Here is a 20,382-nt window from a genome sequence, read left to right on the forward strand (position 1 = left end):
TAGAGGGGGTGCGTGAATGACACTTCAGCCACTGTTGTTGCCAGCCCAGCTGCCACAACAGACCCCTATCACTGTCACTAGCTGTTATGACTCTGGCCTGAAGTTTTGAAGAAACCATTTTGTAAGTGGGTTTTTCAATTATTGTGCATTGCAGTGGGGGTGCCCAAGGTGGCAACCTATGTGTATGGCATGTGGTCGATAGGCAAGGGAGCAGGGAGCAGCTACAGAGCAGCAGATAAGGCAGAAGAAAGGGGATTAGAGTGTCACTTAGGCTAGGGACAGACATTTAAACAGCCTGAGCCTGAATGAATTAAATCTTTGCAGGTTAATCTAACTTGCCTAGGTTGAACTGGTTTACAACTGCACAGACATTCCCTCTGGACTGACTAAATGCAGGCACATGCCTACAGGGGCTCAGGCTAGAAGCCACTAGAGCTATCTTCCATTCCCTTCTACAGTGCTGAGCTGAGGGGGAGCATGGCCAGGCCCTGGCAGGATGCTCTGATTAGGGGGGGTTTAAACCCCCACCCTGCCTGCACCATCCCAGGCCTTTCCCCACTTGCTGCTCAAGGGGTGGGAGTGTTGCCAGGCCCTAGCCCCCAGCTAGCACTTTGAGGCAAGGGAGGGGGTGTTGTGCAGTCCATGCACCTGGTGACAATACTGAGCTTTTCAATCTCCCTCTCCCTGCTTCTTCATATTGTCTGCATACCTGACAGACAAGAGAGCCAGCAGGGGGCTGATAATAGTGTTTATCATCCCATTAACAAAACAAAAGTCTCTTTCATTATTTCAAGATCTTCTTAAACAGCTTGCTCCAGGGAAAGAATGAAGCCGCATTACCAGCTGACCTACTGATTAGCTCCAAAAAGCTCTAAGTGGATACTGTTCTATCTGCCTGTTCCAGTGGAATTGGAGACACACACACAGACACCTCTCAGCATTAGCTAGCATACCACATGCCTAGGGTCCATGGGGCTGGGGTCCATGCTGTGGGAGATGGGAGGGAGGTGGGGGATCTCTGCTTGAGCAGCAAGTGGCAAGGGCTGGGGGTTAGGGGGTAGCCAGGCAGACCCTGCTGTGCCTGCAGTCTCTGCGGGAGTTCTGGCTAGGGAGTAGAGGGGCGTGGCCAGCCCTGTTGTCTGGAGCAGACAGACCATCCCAACCAAGGGCTGCAAAGCATCTGGGATGCTGGGGGACTCTGGTTTAACTTAAACCAGGAAGGGGTCTGGGACAGACATTGCATAAACTGGTTTCACCACAAATCAGTTAAGTCTACATTAAACCAGATTTATCTTAAATCAGTTTCAGTCATTTGAAACTGGTTTGTGTGCACTGAACTTATGTTCTGTTGCAGCTATAAACCAATTTCTGATCACTTAAACCTGTTTATGTGTAATGTCTGTCCCTAGCCTTAGGGAGGGCATGGGACTTGTGGTCAAAATAGATGGCCCACACTGTGTTACAGGATTCTTCTGCCTTCATCTACAGTATCTAGAATTGGTGACAAAGATAAAATGTAAGACAATTCTATCTCTCTACTCCAATTGGGTTCTGATACCAGGTCTGTCATAATGTCATATGATTATTTATTTCATGTGAATGGATCATATCCATTATGACAGGCTGAAGGGCTGTCCCTGTGATCTGTAATGGCAGTCTCTGTATCCTAGTGCTTCTTTTTTTTGTGTATGACTGATATTATTTATTGAAAGTGTCAACACCATTTTCTTTTCTTTTTTTTCCTGTTTTTCAGTTCCTTTCTCAGAAGTTGTAAATTAAATTTGTTGAGCTCTTTCTGTTTGTATTTTAATTCCATATCTTTTTTAGATAGCTATAACATTTGGAGTTGGTTGCTGTCACACCAGGTATATCTCATGGGTTTTTGGTTTTTTTCCTGCTACAAAGAGATGATGTTTTCCATTTGGGAGATTTACTAGAGATGCAGCATTTGGTAACTGTCTAAATAAATAACAAGCATATGAGTAAAGGAAATACAGAAAAGAAAACTGCTGTTTTATAGGGAGCTATAAATAATCTGGCAAGCAAGGTTAGAACTGTAATTATGATTGTCATCACTGCCTTTAGTTTCAGCATTTGGAAATAAATATTTTTTTAAATAATTCATAATCTTTTAAAACATTTTTTCTACTGAAGCTACTTTAATCCATAATATGCAAAAAGATCATACCCTTCATACAAATAGCTAAAAGATCCATTGCAAACTGCTGAATTTTGCAAATCAAATCAGGAATACTTGGTATCATATAGGTGTGATTCCTCTTATAGTCTCTAAGAGTATAATTCTACAAGGTGCTAAGCATCCTCAATTCCTGTTAGCTTCAGTGAGGTCAAGGGATGCAGCACTTATGAGATGCAAAGCAGTTCACAGGATCAGACTCTTAGGATGAAAGTCAGCCCTGTATAGAAGGCCAACACAAAGCCTGTGCATCACTTAAGTGCCACTTATAACTGTATAATAGGGCTTGAGTAGGATATAAGAGGTTGAAAGGTTTTTGCCCATTCTCTGGCAGAGGGCTGACTTTCACTTTTAGTGAACAAACACAATAAAAATGCAGATACTGTCTCAGGCAATACACATTATTCATTCATCTCAACTAGTGTTATTCACGTTTAATTATTGATGATGACACTTGATATCCTGGTAAATATATTGTTCTGCATTCCATGTAAAGAGTGCCATTAGTGGTGTGAAATGGAATGGCAAGACTCTGCTTTAGTTGGCAGACTGCAAAGCAAAGGTGAAAACGGAGGGTATATGCAGACATTATGCTTAGATCAGTGGTCACCAATCAGTCGATCTCAATCAACTGGTCGATTGTGGAGCCTCTGAAAGTCGATCTTAGTCTGTCAGAGGCTGCACGATTGGGAGCGGCAAGATGCCACACCCCTGCCACCTGGGCCAGGCTGGGTGAGTTGGGTCAGAACCTGAGTGGCTTGTCTGAGAGGTGGGGGGGGGAGAGGGGCAGGGGGCAGTAGATCCTGGGGTGCCCTTTACATATGGTGCCTATCTTCACCATAAAAAGATTAGAGATCACTGGTTTAGATCAACCTAGCTAAAGTAAGGTCGATCTAAAGTGCTCATCTGTACAGATGTTGAGGGAGATTAGCTTGGGCAAAAAATGGCTGCGTTCTTGTTCTTCCTAGCCCTACCTCCCCCCCACCCCTCTCCCACACACACACACACACACACACACACACACACACACTCACCCTGACCATGCTGTGTTTGGCATCCTGACCTCCACTCCCAGGCAAACACCCAGCTGCCACCCCCTTGTGGATCTATCAACCACCCTTGCAGACCTGCTAATTCTCTGCACCAACCACCACAGACCTGCTAATCCCCCTGATACAACTTTCTTCTCTCCCCACTCCAACTTACTTTGGGTACCTGGTATAGCTCCACGCACTGGCAAACATGTGCACACACTATTCCCAATCTATGGCCATGTTGGTTAAAGTAAGCTACATGATCATAGATTGGCTACAATGAATGTCTGAAGATATCCTGAGTTAATTTTGCAGATCCCATTTAGGTCCTGAACCTTCAAACAAGGGTACATGTGATCAGTTTGGATGCCAGAGTATTTAGAGACTAGAGACCTGGTTTATTACATCAGAATGCTAGCTCAAATTTTGTTAAAAGATTGTTCATCGTAGCTTTAATTCTTACTATTGTTTTGTGGTATTGGGAATTTGCCTTCAAGTGGTCTAGTTTCCCAGACTTGGGAAGTCAGGGATGAGATAGAAGCAGTTGTTCAATTTAGCAACTCACTTTCTAGGTCCTTGCACTCACTTCAGGTCTTGCTTTACCTAATTTTTTTAGATTATTTCCACTAGTCCTTTTTGAGCTCTTACTTTTTAATGCTGCTTGGCTCTGTTTATCCACTGAGAAGATGTTCTATAAGAAGGAGAATACAGGAAGACACGGTCTCTGTTCCAGAGTGTAGACAATGTGATTTGTTCTGCCCATTGCCCAAGCACACATTTGTGCAAGGGATGGAGACAGAACTTTCTCTGGGGCTGGCTTGAGACTGTGGCATGAACTCCTGTAGGGTAGAAGGGGGTGAAGTTTGTGATGGCCCTTTGTTCTTAAATGTAAGATGTGTTTCCTTGATCTCGCTTTGTCTAACAAACTGTGTTTCTGTATTTTTTTTAATATCCCATAACAAACTCCCCACTGGCGCTGCATAAGGGAGAGGTGCACCTCTACTTTCCAAAAAGAGGATGTCAAAACAAAAACATATTGCTTAATGACCTAGTGCAAGACACAGACTTGCAGTGATGAACATGTAGAAGATGCATAGTAGATGCATAGTAGAAGTTAAGGGATTAGTCCCTGTTTGCTTCCTGCCTGAAGATGCAGTGTTCCCCTGCAGGGTTGCCTCCTTTTATTTCACTTAGTGAGAGCTCCCTCTCTTGTTTTAAGGCCACCTGGCAGTGTCCTTTAGGGAAAGCTGCGAACAGGACTGCATCAGAGACTCTATCCAGTAGCAGAAGCTTCAGAAAGAGCCACATCTTGGTCATTGGGACATTCAGAAAACTTCATTTTTAATGGGATTTTTCTCTATGCTAACTAGCTGTTTGGTTCAGCATTTGTCCGTCACACGTTGCCCAAGTCTCTTGTCCTCAGTGTCCTGCCACATTTCTTCTTTCTCTTACCATGCCCCTCCCCATCCTGCCTTTCCTTCCCTCTTCTTTCTACTTACCCTAGTCTGCCTAATCCCATCTTTAAAAAAAAGATGGAAAAAAACCGTGGCAAAACCCCCCACCATATGCTGTCATGGCATAATTCACTTTGCTTCTGTGTTGTATGACTTCCTTCCACTTGCATCTGTCTTTCCTAGTTAGACTGTAAGTCTTCAGAGCAGAAGTGTTCTCCATGTTTGAACAGTATCTAGTCTGCTCGGGCCCAGTTCTGTGTTGGTCTTAAGAAACTACTAAATAAGGATGATGAATAAAGAAGAAGCAGAATGCTTTAACTACAGCTCCTCCTACTACGTCATGGATTTTGAGGAGCACATTATTGCAAAGTTACCTCTGGCTGTACCTTTTCCTTGTTTTATTTAAGGAGGTCATTATTTACTTTTCATGTTGTCTTTTAAGTTCTGTTGTTAGTGTAAAATTGGTTGGCACTGAAAGTGCTGTAAATAATTTTGTAAATTGCCTGGGGCTGTCTATGGCATAACCTATGGCTACATTATCTGATGATGAAAATAAGCTTCTCTAATGCGTGTGTTCAAAGAGAAGTGAAATGTGAATCTTCCTGCCAACTGTCTTTTTTTTTTTTCCCTACAGCACGAATTATTAAAACAAAACAGTGGTGTGAAATGCTTCCATGTTTAGAAGGAGAAGGCTGTGATTTGCTAATCAATAAATCAGGCTGGACCTGTACACAACCTGGTGGACGGATAAAGACAACCACGGTAAGCTTCTCTTCTTTTCCCAGGTTCCTTTTGGTCCTCTTCAACTGTCACTTCTAAAGGCCAAAGGGTGAGATACCAAATCTAGTTTCAGTGTGCATTGTTAGACATCCATTAGTAATTCAGCGAACATGTGTTTATACTGCGATACCTGCCCGTCCTCTTGAACATGTGCATGTAGACAGGGAAAGTGAGGGGGAAAAAGTCAGCATTTTGCTTAAAAGGAACCATAAATTCAAGCAGCAAATAAATTCAACCCAAAGACTGTCTCTTCACCTTGATTTCACCCTGCATTCATTCTTGTACTTAGGCTGAAATAGAATGTAAAAATGCTCACGGGTGATCTAGTAGGGCAAAAATAAGTATTTTATTTGAAAAAGAAAAGTAGTTTTGGCTTTTCCACTACAGTAGGAAGGCAGTTTAAGAGACAAATCTTCACCTGCCCAAAGGAAAAACAGTGAGACCTAAAGACTGCGAAACAGTAAAGACTTTATTTTATGGTCATCTGACCTTTCAGTTCTAGCTTGTCCATTCTGTTCATTTCAACTCCCTGGTGTGCTGTCCTGTAGTGTTTTAGAACATTTGTTTTAAGAAAATATATTGAGGCTGAGCATGCACATAGCAATGGCTTCTGGGCCTTGTAGTACATCAAGAAGATGTTATAGGAATTTCTACAACTCCACAAACTCCACAAAAGAATCCTCTGCTTCAGAAACTTAAAAGTATCCACCCAATAGAATAGAACAACACTCTCTCTGCAGACTGCTAGACCATGACAAATATTTTGTCCTTAATGTTCTTTAGGCTTATAGGGCTTTTTAATAAAAAATAAATTTTAGAAATATCTCATCATCAAGATTTACTTCAAAAAGCTGTCTTAAAAGTTCTTGAAAAAAGAACTTCTTCCAGAAGAGTGAAGTTAGCCAGGGGTAGAATTCAGGCCTATCAATATGATCCCCTACCTGTCTTAACTGTCTGCAGAGAGATGAGGAGACTCTAGACCAAAACTTTTAATGGTTCATAATCTGGCAGACTTTGGCAAAATCTACATGATCACCATTTTTTAGTTTTGCATCAAACTTCAAGAATATCATTTGGTGTTAAGAATAGGAAAGTAAAACCAGTGATTTTTTCATTCTGGACTTAAGTGGTTAGACATGGCAAGGTGAATTATGAGCAGTGTTACAGCCTTTACTCTGAGTCTCCCAAGTCAGAACTTTTAATCTTATTTTCCTTTAGATAATTTGCGTTTAATTTTTGTAATGGTGACATAAAAATGTAATGGAGGGAAATATGCCTTCAAACTGTAGAATCAGCCCTCAAGGGCAGGCAGACTTGATATGGTATCTTTGGAATTCTGACAATATTTTCAAAGTGTCATTAATCCAGCAGTATTTTCTGTACTTGAGGCAAAGCAACTTGCCTGTGTACAGTGAAACGTTTCCGTCTATCATCATTATTTATTCCAATGAAATGCTTGAAAAGTAGGGACAACTTATGATTTATCTCTATCAGATTGCTTCAGGGGCTGCTTCAGATCTGATACCGGGGGCCAATTCTGATCTCATACTTGTTGGGCAACTATTTAATTGTATTGACTTTAATGGAATTATTCTATATTTAAACCATCATAAAGATTATAATCAGACTCCATATTTGGGAAATGATGTGAGTGCTGAGCAAAGCCTCATTAAACAGATTCTCTCCTGCGTCAAGATGCACTCTGTGCTGGAAAGAAGAAAGCTTCTGCAAGGGAGGAAATTACAGTTCCATTATTCTTTTATTGCCCCGATTCGGACTGTGGTGTGACCTATCTTAAAATAGCCTACAATAGCTGTGGACACCCATGCTGCTTACATGTGCTTACATGCAGGCATGCGCACACACACCTCTTTTCTATCAATACAAACTAACCTCTGAGGATATTCTAAGAAGCTGTAAAGCTAGAGAAAATGACACTTTACAGTAATTGAGTAATAAAAGAATGTTCATTTGTTCTTAGGAAACTTGGTTTGATATGCCAGGAAAGTGTCTGAAAGCCAGCAAGAGATCTGGAGTCTTGATCTTGGATAACCTAATGACTGTCATAATAATTCTAATATAAGAAAAGGGTATTATGGAAACACCAATAGACAGCATCCCCTGTTGCAGTATTCCTAGGTAGTGTTATCTGCTTCTTAGTGCAATAAAATATCTAATGTTTCTGTTCCTTATCAGCCGGTCTTAGTTGCCATGGCCATATTATTCCTTAGTGAAAAATATGTGTATAGCAGTGCGCCATAAAAAGTCTTAGAAATATTCATCTGAAAGATGTTAAATTAATCTCCAAATGTATAAAGAGCAATTATTGCCTATTGAGGGTATCACCCCCCTTTGAAAATAAATAGGTGTTTTTCCATCTGCTTCAACTGGAGCAAATCAGGTCTTAAATTTGCAACCCTAAAATAATTTGTGTAAGCATCTACAGGTTGAAAACTGGAAGATAATCTGGAATTCATCTTTCACTATCAGAGATCAATACATTTCTACAATAGAATATATTTGGAAAAATTGTAGAAGTTAATAATGTACCGTTTTACACATAGTAAAACAGGAAAGCAGAACAGTATTGAATGCTGATGGACTGGGACAAGCACCTGAGAAAACAGTAACTCTAGCATTAGTTCTTGTTGTTAGTGCACATATATAGCATTATAGGCACTTGTGTAAAATACCAGCATGTCAGGTTTAGAAGCATGGGAAAAGATAGAATGAAGTTGAGGATATAGAAAATACATATAAAATATGCCCTAGTATAGAGAAATTCAGCATTTTTTTACCAAAAGGAAGCAGAAATAAGACATTGTTGTCATAAATTAGTTTAATATGTAAGACTTTACGTGCTAAATATCTAGAAAGCAGCATGCTGTCCTAGTAAGTATGCAGCCAATTGTTTTTTGTTTTTTTTTAATAAAACATGTTTTATTTCAAAAGCAGTTTAACCTAGATAAGTGGGGCCTGATTTTTCACCGCCTGGAACTTTGTGTAGTCACCTATGAAAATAATGCAACCAAATCAGCATTCTCTGCTCACACGTCTGGCAGCATTTAATGTTCATTTTGTGCTCACATTGTACAGCTATAAATGACTACAGAAGGTGCAAGGCAAGGGAAAATCAGACAGAAAGTATATTCTAAATGGATCTGGATGTCACTTATGCCCTGTCATCCTTTCTACAAGGTGTGAATGAACCAAGGATTTTTCATTTGGTAAGAGGCTTCTAGAATTGAAGATTAACTGGGCCAGCTGCCAGTATATGTTAATACTGGGAAGCAGTATGGCAACTGGAGAAAGGAGATACTATAGCAATAGGCCAGTGCATCTGTTATACCCTAATATTTTTATTTTAAAAGTGCCTCTGTGGTCATCTTTAAATCAGCTGCCATGGAAATGTGAATACTGCTTTAGAGATTTCCAGTAATGTAACTCTGATTTTTTTTTTTTTTAATGAATTGACCTGACTTTTTCCCAAAAGAAAGAATGCATAATCTTAATAGTGCCATAATATACCTTTTCCAACAGATACTCTTGCGAAGCCTGGCCCTTTTACATTTCAAGCATGAAACTTGCTAGTATATAAATGAGAAGATACACAATCTATTGCCTTTACAGGGGAGATTAATTTTAGCACCAAAGTGTATATATGTTGTCAATGATCCATCACTACTTAATTGTTACTTAATTAATTCCTTCTTTTACATGATGTGATTTCAGTGCATGGAGCTTAACAGAACATTCATGCGCCAGTTCCTCAGTTGCTAACCTTTGTAAACCTCTGTGATTTTACTGCTAAATTAGCTGAAGTGGGAAATTAAGGAGTATAAAGAAGCTAAAAGAGAGCTCACAGTGGATAAAAGGTGTAATTACTCTGACGTGGAGCTCAGTGTTTAGTTAGTAAAATTTACTAAGGATCTAGTTTCACCAAGGGACATGACTTTCTTAATAGAGTTTACTTACACACAGAGCAACTTAACATTCCTCACCATTAATATAAATGACATGCTGGCTGGGTTGAAAAGGTAATTTGTCCCTTGCCCTGAGAAATTCTATAGTTGTTTGCATTGGCTGGAATTTAAATGAAGACTTTTCTGCAGATCCTTTTTATATACAAATATACAATTAAGGTAGATTGGATAAAATGTATTGTCTTTTTCATCATTGATTTGCCAGCCTAGTGTTCTTACTCATACCATTACATTCAAGTTTTTTTTCAAAGTATCTATCTATCTATCTGCATGTTACATTTGGATTTGAGAATTTACTTTTTTTTAGACTGAAGACCAGCTGGAAATGTCCTGAGGCCATGGTCTAGTGGTCTGAGCATGGGACTGGGAGCCAGAAACTCCTGAGCTCTAATCCCGGCTCTGACAGTGACTCCCTCTGTGGCCTTGGGTAAGTCACTGAACCTCTATGCCTCAGTTTTCCCAGCTGTAAGATTAGAGTAGTCCTATGTATTTAACTTCCTTGGAGGTGTTTTGGGAAGTTCTGTTAGTTAATGTGTGTAAAAGGATTAGGAAAGAAAAAATCATTTACAAATACCAAGTATTATTGCTAATTAGTATCTTTACTGGTGCCGCTCATGTTGTTAAATTCTGAAATTATTCACATTCCGTGGCATTCTCTTAATTAGATTGGACCATCCCCACAGAAATGTCTTTTCTTTTCTTTTCCTTTTTTGGCACCGACCCAATTCTACTACCCTCTGTTGTTTTACGTGGGATTCTACGCTAGAATGGCTACAAAAGCCCAGATGAAAACAGTTGGAGTTTTTTTATGCATCCCATAGTTGAGTGTGTTCCATATGGTATTGTCCCCATGCAATGATCCACATTTTGCTTCCTCTTTAGAAGAGTTAGCATTAGGGGGAACCTGGCTTTTCCTTCCCAGAAAGGTAGTCCCTATTCGCACTGCCTGGTTACCATAAGAGCCTTCCTCCTTTCTGGGACCAGCCAAAGGCCTTCTCTCAACTTCTGGAAAGGCAGAGGTAGCAAAAAGCAAGCTTCCAGTCAGGCTTGCCAACTGACCATAAATTTACAGATGGTCCATCAAAATCCAGACTAAAAATCCCTGTTTGTGAAGTCTGAAGAAAAATTAAGTCATACATAAAAAACTGAAACACTGAACTTGTTTTAAGAACCCTGTTGGAATGAAACTACATTCAAGGCAACTCTTGATGCTGGACAGAAAGAGAGAGAGCAGCACCACCTGGTATCTAAGCGGGAGTGCTGTTTGGAGCCCTGCAGTGAACAGGGTGGTGGGCGCAGCAGGGTATAAAAACATTGCTGCAGTTGCACAAAGTTGCCAACTCAATATGGGTTTTTTTGGTTTTTATTGACAGTAAAAACATGTCAGAAAAAGTTTGTCAGTAAAAAGTTTGCATATTGTCAGTAAAAAAAAATTCTTGGGTTGGCAACTGTGTCACTGCAGCTATGTATCTAACACTTGTTCCACCAGCCAGGTTGGGTGCCTGGGTGAGCAAACTAGTTCTACTGTTATCTTCTCGTCCATCCTACTATATGCAGAACACAGCTATATGTTTTGGAGATGGGTAATGCAGTGTGTATTTCTCAGCTATTGTTCAGACAGTTTTCATACATGGATGGGTATCTGCACGATCATCAAAACATAATGTTTTCAAGCAAGATGAGATTCTAACATTGTTGTGTCTTTAGACACACAAGTGAATGCCCTCTTCAGAACTAGACAGCACTGATAGAAATCCTGACTGACTCTGACTTTCTTTCTAGAAACAGTGACATTAGAAAGAGAGGTATCACTTTATATTAGTTGTCCACATATATAGGTACGGTACCTGTGTACAAGGTGGGCCAGGAGAGATTTCTGTTCTTAATAGGTAGCATGTGTTTCCGGTTTGTATTTTCTGTATATTCATACAGTCAGTCCTTAGATTCCTTTCTGTAGCCTTCTGCTCTCAGCAGACTTTCCATTGCCCTGAAGCTTTCCAGGATGAATTTAATATTGCGGTCTTCATTCTAGGAACAGATTCGTTTACATTAATTACAAACAGAAAATTAGGTTTTCAAACAGAGCTAATTGGTAGCTTATTCACTGTCAGGTTAAAATTGTTTCAAGTCCTTTCTTGCAGCTGGGTAGGGAGTTGCAGGGATGCCCTTTGTACCTCCATAACTTTGTTTTATTGCGCACTGGCCTGCACCCAGACTATAACTGAGTACAGTTGTGTCAAACTAATTTACACTTGCCACCAGTGACCTTAGAGGTGTCAAAGAATACATGGACATCTGCATAGCATAATGATTCTGCAGCCTTGCCTTCTGTATACTCTTCTATGTCACCAAAGACCTCCTACAATGGGGTGATCCCCTCATGGCAGACCAGCCATGGTGTCCTCAGGCAGTAAAAGCAGAATTTATACAATGAACCAAATTTCCTTATCTGTGTTGCAAACAGTACCTCTGATTATTAAGCATGAATTAATTTTTAAAATATAAAGGTACATTTCATCATTTATTGCAAAAAACAAAATTATTGTCTTCCAAGTTGGGCAAAATCATAGATTCATAGATTCATAGTTTCATAGATGTAGGGTCAGAAGGGACCTTGTAGATCTTCTAGTCTGACCCCATGCTGTGGGGAGGAGAGAACTGGGGTCATACTACGTAGATAGAAATTGTGGTCAGATTGTGGTCACTCTAACTATTGTGGTCAGATTGTGGTCACTATATAAAACTAATTTTTCAAAACCTAAAATTTTAGCTTAATTTGACTTAATTATCCTGTATAATAGTCTTATAACTTACTATTTTTTAGAAATAGAGAATCTGTAAGTCCTGAATCCAAAACACTAGCAAACATTTGGAGATTTTCCCAGACTACAAAGCTCCAAGTTAGAGAGAGAAGAGAGCAGAGATCAGGTTTTGAGAACAATTTAAATTGCTGAGGGGCTGTTTCAAATGGACTTAGCTGCCTTTCCTCTCCCTAAGTACTAAAGCCATGTTCCATCAGTGAAAAAACTGCCATGATCTTAAAAAAAAACATTATTTGCCATCAGGAATGTAATTACTTGCTCTGAAATACCTGATTTGAAAATGTGTGTTTTAATGCAAAAACCCATCAAAACCCGTGGTGATGTTTCCCATCAGAGGAGTCATCTCCAGATTTTAGTGGAAAACCGGAAAACCTATGCTGGCCCTATCTATCTGTGTCTCCAAATGCTGAAGAAAATGTAAAACTAACTAATTTCTCTACATAGTAGTTTAAAGACTGATGGTAGTCATACATAAATATATCAAATAAGATTTCTACAGGTCTCTGTTCTTTAAGTCACATTTACATTTGGAGGCTACATCTTAGATAGTGTGGTCCTGAATCTGTTGTAAATAAGAACAGAAAAATGAATAAGGCTCAGGCTACATAGGTGCTGATTTATTTTGGGGATTGGTTTACTCAGGGGTTCTTAGGAAATAGTTACTTGCTTTCATGATGGATTATGAAACCATTTAGCTCAATATAAAATAAGCAACAAATAGCCAATCCATTTCAGATCTGAACTGCTACTTTGAGTAAAATAAACAAATTTCAGCCGAAATTTCAGCCTGGGCATTATCAGTAAGAATGGTCATCTATTTCATGTTTTTGTAGAATAGAGTTTTCTTATTATAAAGGAAATTATCCAAATTGTTGTCGTATTCCTTTTATATTTTGAAAGTAGCATTCAGAAATGGACAAAAATGCTTCTCTAACTTTGGGTATTCATTGATACTAATGTAATGTGGCATAGTGTAAACTCAACCAGTAAGTTATGAATGTCTGAAATTTTTCAAGTGCATTAACAGTCTCAATAGCTCATCTTACAGGAATGCCTGAGTTGTTAAGTTGGTCTTCAAGAAAATTACTTTTGTTTGAAGTTCTTCCTGGGTTTAACAGTTCTATAAAAATAATATGCACTTTTATATGTAATCATGCATAGATGAGGTTTGTATCAGTTTCAGGGGGAAAAAAGTGAAAATCATTTGTAAGATTCAGTCTCACAAATTATCTATAAAAATATGGACTCTTCAAGGGTCTGGAAAGTATATTGCTTGTCTTTATTTGATGCATTTGTTCTTTGCCTATAAGTGGACCTTCCCAAGTGCCCATAGTGTGGTTTCTAATTAAGAAATTTATAATTTAAGAAAGTCTGTTAGTCTAGGTATATAAGACAGTGGGAACGGAAAGAGTGTCATGGGTAAGTGAATTTGTCCAAGGTGCTGATGCATTGTATGCAATGTATAACTCAAAGTCTTTAAGAGTTGATTCCACATGGGAAGACCACAGACTTTGTGGGTAGATTCATAAAGAACATAAGATACAGAGTGAATGAGGAAAAAGATTTGAAGATTTGCGTGCAAAAAAACCAACAAATGATTGTACACCATACAGAAAACTTGGTGGAAAGATGAGAAGAGAAACAACTCAAAGCTTGACAAAAAAGGAAATTTTGAGTCTTCGATTTTGTCTTTTTAGCTTTGTGGGCTATTAAGTTCTTCATCCGCCAATCTCAGGCTGCTTGCACACATTAAAAAAAAAAGCGCTTTACCAAAATAGCCAGAGTGTTACTGTGACCTGGCTTTGCAGCGTCTCTATAGATTGGGTTCTTCAGCAGGACTTTTTGGCACTTTTAGCTAAAGCTGTTTCAATCAGCTATTAGATAAAAATGCCAACAAAGCCCCAGTAAAGTGCCCCATTTCTACAGACATTGGGAAAGCTTGGTCCAACTGAGACACTGCCTTGTCTGGGCATGTGCTGGGTTCAGCGTGGGATCACACTGAGTTTAAAGCATTTTTTTTTAACATCTATGAGTAGCCTAATTGAATATCTCATGAACAGTGGTAAAAGCTGCTGACTTCCAGGTCAGATTCATGATCAAAGAATATAACTTTGTATTCAACCTGCAATTCAGATCAGTGACCTATGATTAAAGGATCAGAGATCCTCTTATTTCATCTCCCCCCACTTATGGCCTATATATTGAATTAAAGATTTGTGCTTGATCTTGAACTTCAGTGTAGTGAAGAAAGTAACAGAAGCCCCAAGAAAGGAAATAACCCTATGGGACTTTGTTTTTTGACACTCTATAAATCAAAGTGGAATATATAGCTTAAATCATCCTTTTTGTAACAGGGAATTATAAAGGTTGGAAACTTGTATGTCACATTAGCATCAAGAGTTTAAAATGAATTCTAAAAATATTACACACAGGAGAATCTTCATGCTAAAAATGTTATGACATGAAGACATTGCACAAAGACATCAGTTTTGAAACATTTTTCTTTTTTTCAGACTATGAAACAAAAAATATTTTTTTCAAATCATGCAGGGCAATCTGGAACTCTTGGAGTGAATGACAAAACTAGTGGATAAAGAAAATGCAATAGATGTGGTAGTAGAGGGATTTTAGTAATGCATTGGACACAGTGTCTCTCAAAACCATACTCGAAAATTTAATTCAAATCGGTTTGTCATGTGGAGCACTGTCATTTCAGCTGAAATATAACCGCAGAACTATAAACAATGCTTAATATGAAAGTATTGATCTAGACCAGTGATTCTGAACCAGGGTTTCACAGCATCATGGGGTTCCTTGAGATCTTTTTAAAGGTGCAAAGGAAGGCCGTGCAATATTAGCAGAGTTAAGTGTTTGAAAACATACACAAGTTAACATAGGAATCCATGGTGTCAAAAGCATTCTTAGTGAGGTCTTTCTGAGGTCTCTTCAGGGGTGTGAATTAATTGATTACTTTTCCATAGTCAAGAAACAAATGAATGTTAAGAACTGGCATTTTCCAGGGAGTGCCTTGAGGCTAAAGAGTTTGAGAACCAGTGATCTACAGTAAGGTGGCCCAGGTTGTAACAAAAGGTTCTGTGAATGGCCTGGTTTTATTTTATTTTGGAATGTTTTCAAAAGCCTAAAGAGCAGAAAGCACCTAACTTCTATTGAAAGTCAATGGGAGTTAGCCACCCAACTGCCTGTGGTGCTTTGGAAGTCTTCCTGGTATCTATAATACAGCTCTGACAGTTACCAGAATTATATCTGCACTTTGACTGCGTGCAGACATTCAGTTCTAGTGGTGAAATTGTCTACTGGTAGAAGTGATTCTGGGAGAGGCAGTAGTAGCAGTTCAGTCTGCAACCTCCCCTTCTGCCTGGCTTGTTGTACCTTCCCATAAAGAAGGTAATCTTGGTTTGGGGAAAGCCTGGGTTGCTCCAGTCCTCCTATTCCCAGGGAGACTGGAGCAGCTAGACAAAGACCCTGTCTGCTTCTCACACTGTGGACTCTCTGTGTTTGGCTACCAGTGTCCTGCAGTCAGGCAGCAAGAGCAGCACAGCAAAAGTTTTGCCTACTTCTGACACTGGGAACTCTGGAGAGAAGCAAGTAGGGGGCTGTGCTGCTCCCTGAGCTCAGCTCTTGGTGCCCAGCAGCTCAGTGGACAGAGAAGCTCACCAAGCCCCTGCCTGCCCCTCACACCAGGAACTTCAGAGTGAGAAACTGTGGGGGTGCAGCTAAAGGCTACTCTTTCCCTCCCAGTGTATGGGAGGGGTGGGAGAAGCTGTCTCCATGCCTTCTCCAGAACAGTATGACCGTGGTGTCCGAAGGCACAGCAACCTTTCATCCAACTCTGGTTCTTCTGGTCCCCAGGTAGAGTTGACAGAGGGAAGTTCAACCTCCTGGGAGAACCTCTGCTATGTAATGTAACAGTGGACAGGGAAATCAAGTGAAAAGACAATAGGAATGCTGTCCCCTCTTTCAGCTGAGGGGCACCATCTGTACATAGCAATCCTACAAGATCTCAGATCTTCATCTGTTGCTGCGTATCTGGATAGGTGTTTTCAGCTGTTGCTGTTTTTGCTTTTGCGCTTACCTGCAAACTTTCCTTTTCCTAGAAGAAGGAATCTTGGGTACCCCAGAAAGCACAAAAATAACTCCCTTCAGGAAGGGAGGAGGTAGGCAGGGGGTGGAGATGGGGTTGGTGCAGGTGAACTCATGCTAGAAGATCATCAGAATGCTGCTGTATTGAGAGACTTTCTAGGAGAAACATTTGTGAGATCTATTTGGTATTGTAGCCGGATGAATGATCCTTCCCTAAATGAATTTCCTCCCCTAAAGTAAATGTGAAGAAATCTAACTAAAATTAGTAGGAATTTTGAGTTATCTACAAGATTTGGGAGTCAAAATCTTACTTAGAAAGAGGCAAGTCATATATGAAGTAAATAATAATACTAAATGAAATATATTGCAAACAACAAGAATTGAAAAATTAGAGAAAATCCCCATAAGAATGAATATAACACCTCAAAGGGCATATCCAGAAAAATGTACATGTACATTTCCCCAGGGCTACCTAGCAGCCTGGGGTTCTAGGTGCCTCACTAGGCTGCAGCTATAGCGATCCAGGTGTATGGAGCCCAGCCAGCAGCCAGAGCTTGGCTCTGGCTGGCCAGGCTCTGGTTTTAGGTGGCACAAGCTGGTACCACATGCACAGGGTCCCTTTGAAGTGCCACAGAGTGCACGTGCATGCCCATGTGGATGCATGCAAAGTGTCCATATAGGTTGTGTAGTTATGAGTACCTGAACTCTAAAACTTCAAAGAAAATCGAACAGCAAGAAAAAAATATATAAGTTTTGATTTTCTTTGGAGAGATTAAAATAATGAACACATTTAAATTCAGTGTTGACTAAGAGGAGAGCCAAGATTAAAGCCAGTAACAAGAAATTCAAGGGCATAAACTTCAGAAATGAAGAGGAGTCATTTAAGGTGCCCATAGAGATTGTACTAACTGTAACAAGAAGTAACTGAGTAAAGGAAAATGCAAGCTGAACATAGGAGAAAAACCCTAACAGTGTTGTCTATTAAGCTGTGGAATAGTTTCCCATAGGAAGTGTTGGAAGCTCCATTGATTCTTTTATTCAAAGCTAGATTGGACAAGACCTAGAAAGCATGCTGTGGGGATCAGTCTTGTTCTGGTAAGGACATAGAATGCATGAACTAATATGTCATTATCAGCTCTCACTTCCTTGATTTAATTTTTAAGGGTTTTTGTTTCGGTGGGGAGTATAAAATTCCTTTTGGAAATTTGCATATACCAGTTAAAGTGAAGTGTTATGATGCTCTGAGTCATAGGAGAGGCAGACACCTCTCTGGTCACTGCTTGGATCATGCTGCACAGTAATATTTCAGCTTCTAAAGGAGCCTGTTCTATAAGTGAAGCATTTGGAAATGGAAGAAATGCTTCCTTGGGAGAAGACAGCCAAAACTCCCAACCTGAGGCCAAAATTAGATATTTAAGAGGTTACTTTTGTGATCACAAAGTTTGGACTTGCAGCAGTAAAAATAAATGTGCAGTGTCAAGCTTTGAAAAGAAAAGTTGAAGACGTCTGGCAAAGTACAGTAAGCAGAATGCAGAGTAAGTGATCCAGAGAACATTACCACAGGGTATAATGCACTTTTTTCTCCAGCAATCATTAAAGGTAACAATGCTTCCAGTTGATTGTTCTGAGAGTAAAGTGAGAATTACTACATCTAAATCTCCACACAAGTCAGTGTCCCTGAGGGTCTGTGGGTTTGTTTTTTGGTTGTTTGTTGTTTCGTTGTTTTTTTTTTGGGGGGGGGGTTGTTTGTTTTTTGGGAGGGAGGGGGGTTGGTTTTTTGTTTTGGTTTGGGGTTTGGGGATTTTTTTCTCTGTTCATTTTTTACTTCTGTCTTCCCTGTTTTCAGTCTCTGTCTGTCTCTGTAGTCAGAAGAATTCATAGAAATATACTTTGTTGGTGCATTTATTGACAGGAGAGAGGTCAGTTCTAAAGTAAAATATAAGTCTAAAAGTTTGGGTGAAGAAAGATATTGACATTCCATGGGACACAGGAGGGTTACCATATTTTCTTGCATACCACATGCCACCAAGTAAGACAGACCTTTTTTTTGGGAAAGCAGAATGAAGAAGAAAATATTTTTTCCAGTTAGGCCATATGCAGGAGGGATAGAGCCTAATCTTCAGCGCACTCATCCTCCCTTTCCTCTTCAGGCAAAAGCTAGTTTTAACCCTTTCACAACTGAATTGTCAGCAGCTTTTGGCTGCTTAACCAAAAGCTGAAACTGTAGCTGCTGATGAAGACTGGACGCCATGCTCAGATCTAGGTCTTTGAAAAGGTGTATAAACAGCATGCAGAACTCTGCAATAGAGGAGAGACCAGGAGTAGCTAACAGACAGCAGCAGCGTTGTCAATGTAAGGCTGGTTTGATTGCTAGAACATCAAGTCCATTAAAAAGGATGAGGGTTTTTAACACTTGTGAAATGAAGAGTCATTAGCAGGAATCAGGTAGATTATAATGAGCTGTTAAGTCAGTTGACTCCATCAGTGCTGCTTGAATAGAAATGCCACGGCTTCTGTGGGATAGTTGGTTCTAAACATGGGTGAAGTAGGAATCAAAGCAGGATGTGACCATACCAGTGCATCCCCACCCCCAGATCTGCCCTTGCTGGACTCCTTCCCTGCAGCACCTCCACTTTACTTTTTTGAACAACACCTCCCTCCATAGAGTTTCTGGAAGAAAGAGAAAAGAAAGAAGCAGCAGCCATTCTACCATTTTTCCATGCTGCTATTCCCAGCAGAAAGTCAGTTTCCCCACTTAAGACATGCCCCCCACCCAAGTGTTTGGCTAATTTTTGAGGAAAATGTATGTGTGGTTTGTGAGTAAATACAGGATTGCACAGAAAAGTGAGTTACAAATTCAGGGATTATGTGGAGATTTAGGTGCAGCCTTATGCAATAATGCAAGCTGGCATCTGTATTCCTGTACTTTCTCTTGGATGCTACCATTGCCTCCTTCCTGACAGGTTCCCCAAATTTTAAAGGCGCAGTGACTTCAGGTAAATGTTAAATAAACATGGTCACAAATGCACTGAAATACAGAACTCCTTTAGAAAATACATTCTGACTGAAATCAGATTAGCTTGACAGGCATTGCCTGTGAGGTGACTGGTTGATATATTTTTATTGATGTGATATTTGGGAGTTGGTGGAGGAGGTTAGGGAGACTTATAGTATGATCTGTTTAGAGTTAATCAAAGTTAAGTTTGTTTATGTGAACTGTTAACAGTGTGTTGCTTGACCAATAATCCTTTAATAACTTTTTTCCCCTATGGTTAGGTTTTGGGATTGATAATGATTCTGATCTCCTACTCTAAGTATGACTTCTGGATGAACTAAAATGGCTCAGTGTTATGGGTGCAAACGAATGGTCACTTATCGCACTGTCTTCTCTCAAATTTACAGACTTGGATGAAAATACATTGGCTTTCCCTTGAGGTTTTCCTTTCCTTTCCTTAATGTCACTGTCATTTTCAGAAGCTCAGATTCTAGCAGGTAATTTGGATTTGGGGAGGACAGCCTCTATTCTGCCTTAAGTCTGTGATTGTTTAGGTAGCGTTGTTAAAGTTGTGTACTTGCACTTTTAAGGTGTGGGAGTTGTCTTTTCCATTAGGTTGTATTGCATTAAGCATAATTGCTTCTGCTACATTCTGTTCCTTTCTGAACTGTTCTGGTTTTCCTCCTTGATTAACGCCTACACACATATATCAGTTCTTCTACACGTTTAACTGTTTAAAAGTTCATCCCACACCTCTTCATAATGCCTTTCTACCCAGGATGAAAGAAAGAACTTTAAACACATAAATAATATTAACCACGTTACTTTTTCCTGTTCTTCTTCCCCCACTACCCCAACACACACACACACTCTATCAATTCTGTACTGCCTTTCAAAAAATTGCAAGTTAGATGTGAGTCTCAAACCCTGAGTTTCATAGATTTCATAGATTTTATAGACATTAGGGCTGGAAGGGACCTCGGAAGATCATCGAGTCCAGCCCCCCGCCCAAAGGG

General features: G+C 39.9%; 1 protein-coding gene across 9 annotated transcripts in view; it reads left to right on the top strand.

Annotated features, from left to right (window-relative positions):
• Positions 1 to 20,382, top strand: part of TAFA5 (TAFA chemokine like family member 5) — a 655,021-nt gene that overhangs the window by 536,605 nt on the left and 98,034 nt on the right. For 5 of the 9 annotated variants that reach the window (XR_002090210.2, XR_002090211.2, XR_009461534.1 and 2 more), the window contains exons 3-4: positions 5,320 to 5,447; positions 9,756 to 9,875. Coding sequence is in view for 2 of the 9 variants with exons in the window: in XM_059725900.1 (XP_059581883.1) it covers positions 5,320 to 5,447 (128 nt within the window). In the remaining 7 variants the exon portion in view is untranslated. The remainder of the gene's footprint in view (positions 1 to 5,319; positions 5,448 to 9,755; positions 9,876 to 20,382) is intronic. The other 4 variants (XR_009461535.1, XR_002090213.2, XM_059725900.1 and 1 more) reach the window with 1 other exon arrangement.

Source organism: Alligator mississippiensis, chromosome 4 (genome assembly GCF_030867095.1).
Source record: "Alligator mississippiensis isolate rAllMis1 chromosome 4, rAllMis1, whole genome shotgun sequence".
NCBI classification, from domain to species: domain Eukaryota; kingdom Metazoa; phylum Chordata; order Crocodylia; family Alligatoridae; genus Alligator; species Alligator mississippiensis.